Here is a 6,459-nt window from a genome sequence, read left to right as displayed (position 1 = left end):
TTATTTTTCAAATCTCAAATTCTATGTTGAAAATATATTTTCTCGATTTCTAAAAGTGGTGATTGGGTTCCATTGAATTCTTATAAATAAGGGTTGAGGGGGCCATAAGTGTGCATCATGTCCTTCCCTTTCTATTTCCTTGAGTCGTCTTCTGTCTTTAGTTCTTCATTCTTCATTTCTTTGGTTTTCATATGGCTCCAAAAAGGACTCCTAAAATTTTTAGTCTCGGTTGAACGTTCTATTCTGGCATCGTCAAACATCTGCTTTATTGAAAAAAAATTTATTTTTCACTCAAACTTCAAGTTGAGGGCCGCCTCTTTGAATAAAAGGGTGACTAGGAGATACATGAATGACATGGTGATGTATTGAGACCAGTTTAGTATGGGTTCTGCCTACCCTTATGCCACGAGCTCCAGGTGATTCTTAACAATTACGATGTTTTCCTCGCACATATCAAGCCGAACTAAGTGGTGGCAATCATGACCTACATCATCTTCTATCGATGAAAGGGCATTTCATGGTCCACTGATCTATTTGTTCATATATTCTCATTTCATGTCGAATCGTACGACTATGTCCAATTTGGGACAACCGATCGGTTCTAGTTTGTCGGCTTGGAAATTAAGGTGAAGGGCTAGAAGCACAAATTCTTCATTGCCTTGTTTTTCGAGGGTTGGGGTTTTAGGACAGTTTCGTCTAGTGATATTTTCTATAAGAAAAAGGGCACCAACTACTACCGGGTCAAAAGGAGTGATATTGAAGGTTGGCTGCTCTGTCCACATATCCAACAATCTTAAATCGAGTCCTATATCTAGGAGTGTCTGATTGAATGACAATGGAATTATGGGCCGGCCCAGTTGTTGCGAAAATCCAACAAGAAAAGGAGGTGACCGCTAGAAAGCCAGGAGGAAGGTCCGGTCAAAGTCAAGGTAGATGAGGACGAGCAATAAGTGATGGCGACTAAATAATGATTGACTAAGGATCTGTTTGGGGCAGCTGCAGCTTATTCAGCTTCTGCTGATAAGCAGCTGATTCTGATAATCTGCTGATGAGCAGCTAATCCGGATAAGCTGTTTGGTTGTTTGGTTTGTGCGTGTAGAAAACAACTTAATCTAGAAAAATGGTCAATTTGCCCTTGTTCTGAATAAGCTGTTTAACTGTTTGGTTTGTGTTTTTTGTAAACAGTTTATTTGCAAATTTTTTTAGTTAAATTAATAATCTGTGTAGCATAATTTATTATTTTCTCAAATGTCACAATATGAAAATACAAAAGAGTTGAATAACATTTATATAACTGAAAAAGTTTTGATTACATCAAATAAGCACAGTGACACATACGAAAGTAAAGTACACATTCACATACGAATATGGATTATAATATGACCCTAAAAAAAGAAAAAATAACATGTTAAAATTACAAGAAAAAATATGACAATATTGACTTGAAAATGTAAAAGCACATCACGATGAATGTTGCCCGGTTTTGATACCTCAAAATCCAGAGCAAACCTGTCCGATTGGGATGTCATAGAAACGGAAGAACTCGAACCATATGCAATGTTATCCCGTTGTGGTACTATCGAACTTCTAGCAGCTGTGTCCAGTTGGGATATCGTAGAAACAGTTGCACTGTCAGCCCACCTGAAGAATTTGCAGTCTTCCGGTCGTGTCTGGCGTGACATGAGTAGCAAGGACGGTAGTCCGCAATGACATATCACTTTCTCGGACTTCCATGAATGTCTGGAATTCATCATCCTGTAGTTATTAAAAATAGAATATATCAGTAAAAAATTTGAGGAAATATAAATAGTATATTTACCGAAGTGTGGAGGCAGCGGTTGTCAACAACAAATTTTTGTGGCTGTCCAAACTGCTCCATCGTTATCTCAATAAAATATGTTTAGTGTATTGTCAAGACTCAAGAGATAATAAAATGTAATTTACATTAATATCATCAGTTTGTATATCTTTATATATTCCAAACTTGCATTGATTTGTACATTAATACCCAAAGTTGCATTTGTAGAAACATGACTGCATTGATCTCTACATTAATACTCAAATCTGTATTTAGATTGTTAACAATCAAATTTAAAAATGATAAATTTTTATATGTAGATAAGGATCCTCCATCTTTTTTCCCTGTTTTTATCTAAATAAAATTTATAAACTTGTATCCCTTTATCATTAAGGTAACAAACAATTCATAGCAATGCTTCCTTGATGAAAATCCTAAGGAAAATGGAGTTAGCAGGGTAGGTTTTTGACAACAGACATATCATATGCCAGGTATAGAGGCATTTACATGCATACCACCCAATTCCTATCTATTTACATATCTAACTGCTCAACCTTTTTTTAAAATTTATGCCACCCAAATTTCTTATAGCTGCGGTTGCCATTAAATAATTGGGCCATCCAAGTTGCTAGAAATTTTGTCGAAACAAAGCTAACCTTAAAACAGATCTGATATATGTAACCCAAGTATCTCCATACAGTACCCAACACAAGATCCATATAACTCTCAGAGGAATATCAAGCAGCCATGGAAAATACACAAAATAAAAAATTCCCAGGATATCAAGCAACCAATTATTAACCGTGCTCCATACAACATTTTACAAAAGGATTATGATTCCAACTTTCATTACCAAAATAGTGCATACATATGACTCAAATAAATGACATAGCAGCCATATAATAACATATCACATAATAAATCATTCATAATTATTTTGCCAAGCTTTAGAATACATTAATTAATGTTTTTGCTAATCTCGTCTGTCATTCCATCTCTCAAAGCTGCCATTTCAGATGCCCCTTCACCATCTCTGGTGTTTGTCTCAGGTGAATCAATTTCAAGTTATGGTATGGTGCGGCCAATATGATACTTGAATCCTTATGGAAGAATTTGTATTAAATCTGCATCAACCACAACAAATTTTGCATCATTTCTTGAAGGATGCCGGCTAATAAAGTTGGCAATGTCATGGTAGCCACTACAATCTAGACCTGTTTCAGAAACGGATAAGTGGGCATATCACGCAATATTACCCATTTCTTCTTCCACACTCTGAACAATCGTTCAATTACGCCTCGCAGTGATGAATGTCTTTTATTGAATAATTCTTCTTTCCCGCATGCTACACCGCTAGACCTTTCAAAATCTGGGATGTGATACTTTGTATCTGGATACGGCTTAAGAAACCCCCTTTGTAAGGGATATCCGGCGTCGACCAAGTAATACTTACCTGTCGCGTGATGTTAGTTATAAATGGAAGTAGAACACAAAATTAATATCCCAAATATACGTACCAAGAGAAGGGTAAGGGAACCCATATTCTCGGTTCCTAGTAGCAAACTTGAAAACACGGCTATCGCGTGCGCTACCTTCCCATCCAACCATCACGAAAGTAAAATACATATTGAAATCACACACGACCATGAGATTTTGTGTTGGGGATCCACACCGTCCGATGTAAGCGACTTTCTCTGTAGGAGAAAAGAGTGCATCGACGTGCGTTCCGTCAATAGCTCCAATACAGTCCTGTGGTGCATAAAATACCCATAAACCATTCAAAATCAATATGTGTTTTTTCTTTAAAATGAATATTATGTTGGGCACTTACCTTGAAGAAGGGCATGTATCGAGGATCATTTGTAATTTGTGTGGGAATGGTCTGAAAAATTGGATCCTTGGGCTTTATTAACTTGTATGCCAGACTCACCAGCGCATTTAAACCCATAGAAAAATATCTACTAATGGTTTCCGAGGAATGTTGGAACCGCTCCATAGCTCCTCTAATAGATTCATTTTGGGATAAGATATACATGGTAATTGCCAACACCTCTCTGACAGTTGTTCTTGATGACCCGTGTAATCGATGAAGGTCCCAAAGCTCATTAAGCAGGTTGAGAAATATCACCTTGGTCATACGCAATATGTTTGCAAATCTTGTCGGGTGTCCATGTAATAACTCCCGGACTCATTTATCCTCAATCTGACTTGATGTCATAGAAGGGGTTTGATCAATGTATGTATGATAGTAGTAGTGTAGGAAGATGAGGGCGAGAGTGACTTTGCGGTTGTTGTTAAGTTGTTCTTCATCCATTCTACAAAATGTGGTAAATGATATATTTTTAAAAATGTATAACGTTAACTTGAAGTATTAGGAAAAGATACTACAGTGTGAGAGTTAAACGAAGACATAAATTGCAACGACACAAACAATGACATAAAGTTAAAAGAAGACATAAAAGCAAATAGTCCATCACATAATTATTACAATTACTGGTTCTAAAATAAAAACAACTATCAACCATAATCAATCATTCATAAAAGAGCGCAGGTAAGAAAGACGGAATTCTGAGTCCAAATTTGCGAAGAACTACCTACGAGTGTAATTCCCTATCAACTTCACATATTTTAAATACATGGGTTCATCTTCCTTAACACTGAGATATGTATTCAGGAATTTAAGGTACTCCTGAATTGAGTAGTTGTTTGTTGTTGGTGTTGGTGGTGGTACAATCTTCGGTTTGCAGTATTCAAGAATCGTCTCTATGGAACCTCTGACAGTTGCGGCTCCAATTTTCTTCTTATCTGCTTTTGTCCCACCGGTTGATTGAACTTCTATATGGATTTGGCTAGGACCTTCTCCAAAGTTAGCTTTGTGCTCGGATCACGGCCTAAACTAGCAAAGTTCTGGTCAGTTGAGCTGAAAGCAGGAGTTCCGGTGGCGACAACACCTATGAACATGCCATCCAACTTTTCCTCTAATACTGGATCAATGCCGCTAAGTTTGAACTTTTTGGCTGCTGGCACTACCTGGAATAGAAAATATAAATCATTAGTTAAAATCTTTAGAAAGACGCAATCAATCCAAAAACAAATATAGTTATGTATTTACCTCTAACTTTTGAGCCCACCATTCTTCAGGTGCATCTATTGTCCGCTTAAGTGGATCCCAACCCAATCCTGTTGATCCTCTCTTGAGCTCTTTTCAAATTTTCCAATCTTTTTTTAATTGATCCCATTTATTTTTAAGTTTCATCCGATCGTAATCCCTCCCGGTGAGTTCCTTGAATTTAACGATTATATTCTGTCAACCTTCTTTATTGAAAAAAGTGGTCGGCCTATTACCGAACTCAACTTCCCTTAGATAAAGATCACAAAATGTCAATGTGGTCTCTTTATCCCACATCACCGATGTTCCAGATTCTTTAGATTTACTTATTTTGATTGTAAGATAAACAAGCTAACATGAATATAATGGTGCTCAAGAGAAAAATTGTATGTACAACAACATTTTTTTTTTGAAGGAAAGCATAATAATTATTCTACAATGATTCATTTGAAATGAGTCATTTGAACATATAAACTACAATTCATACTTCTGTATTACATGTACTGAAGTTTGATAATCCTCCCTCACAATAAACAATACTCCAAAACGAAGTAGGACATGAATCAACTCAAAGCTCCTAAATAGTGACATTTCAGGAGCACATAAGAATGAGAAAAGAATTTTAAGACCAAAGGCCTGATTGAACCACACAAAAGTTGATATCAATTCTTATAACACATTGGTGTCATATATCCACAATAATTCTATACCTTTATGATTCCCCGTTCTCAAGTGCAAATGTTCATATCTAAGAGAAAAAGAGGATTTACATACTCAGCATTTAAGTTCCTACGCATTTATAGATTTAACAACAACTTCATCATATAGGGGCTAGCATGCATGAACAAATGAAAGTTTAGGTGTTACATATGTAATGTATAAGAATTTCATGGCATGCATGAAAATTTCCTTCACAGTAATAACACACCCAAAAAAAGTAATCCTTCAATTGCTAATAAACCCGTCAACCCCCGCCATGCATAAGAGAAATTCTTATAAGCATTTGCATATAAACCACACATTTATTATGAATTTACACATCAAACACCTATTAAAAAAAGTAATCAATGGTTCTATGCAAAGTCCTTGAATCTTTAAACAAATATATCATTATTGTCTAATTCTTATGCATGAGAGTATCAAATCAAAATATCATGAATATTCACGTGAAAGTTTGGGTGCAGATTTGTAAATGGAAGGTTTCATATTGCCCAAGGGAACAAAACAACGAGCTATGAGGTTTGAGCTTGAGGAGACCCAAATCAATGAGTTATAATTTTTCAATCAATTCTTCCACTGATCGACACCTCGCAAAAAAATTCCAAATGCTTGCAATTCACCAAATCTATCGGAATAAAACCAGAAATCGTATCCTTTAGCACATCAAATGTGATTAGGAAATGAGACACATATATGCTACTGAATGAGTTATCATAAAAATTGAACTCATGAAGGTTCATAGAGGTTACTTCCAAAAGCTCAAAAGAATCAGTAAACTGCAAAATCGGTACCCCTCATAAGAAAGATTGATGATGTTTTAAATGTGTCATAG

The 6,459-nt window shown here is 36.0% G+C and overlaps 1 protein-coding gene across 1 annotated transcript; it reads right to left on the bottom strand.

Annotated features, from left to right (window-relative positions):
- Nucleotides 1-1,641: 1,641 nt before the first annotated feature.
- On the bottom strand, nucleotides 1,642-3,935 carry LOC110037464 (the record flags this gene model as incomplete). The annotated part of the gene is made up of 4 exons (XM_020742122.1): nucleotides 3,630-3,935; nucleotides 3,316-3,547; nucleotides 3,013-3,251; nucleotides 1,642-1,755 (listed from the first exon to the last, which is right to left on the bottom strand). Coding segments are annotated over exons 1-4 (891 nt in total), but the record flags the coding sequence as incomplete, so codon positions are not given.
- Nucleotides 3,936-6,459: the final 2,524 nt, after the last annotated feature.

Source organism: Phalaenopsis equestris, unplaced genomic scaffold (assembly GCF_001263595.1).
Source record: "Phalaenopsis equestris unplaced genomic scaffold, ASM126359v1 Scaffold219797, whole genome shotgun sequence".
Classification (NCBI taxonomy): Eukaryota; Viridiplantae; Streptophyta; class Magnoliopsida; order Asparagales; family Orchidaceae; genus Phalaenopsis; species Phalaenopsis equestris.
This window is presented reverse-complemented; position numbering and strand designations above follow the sequence as displayed.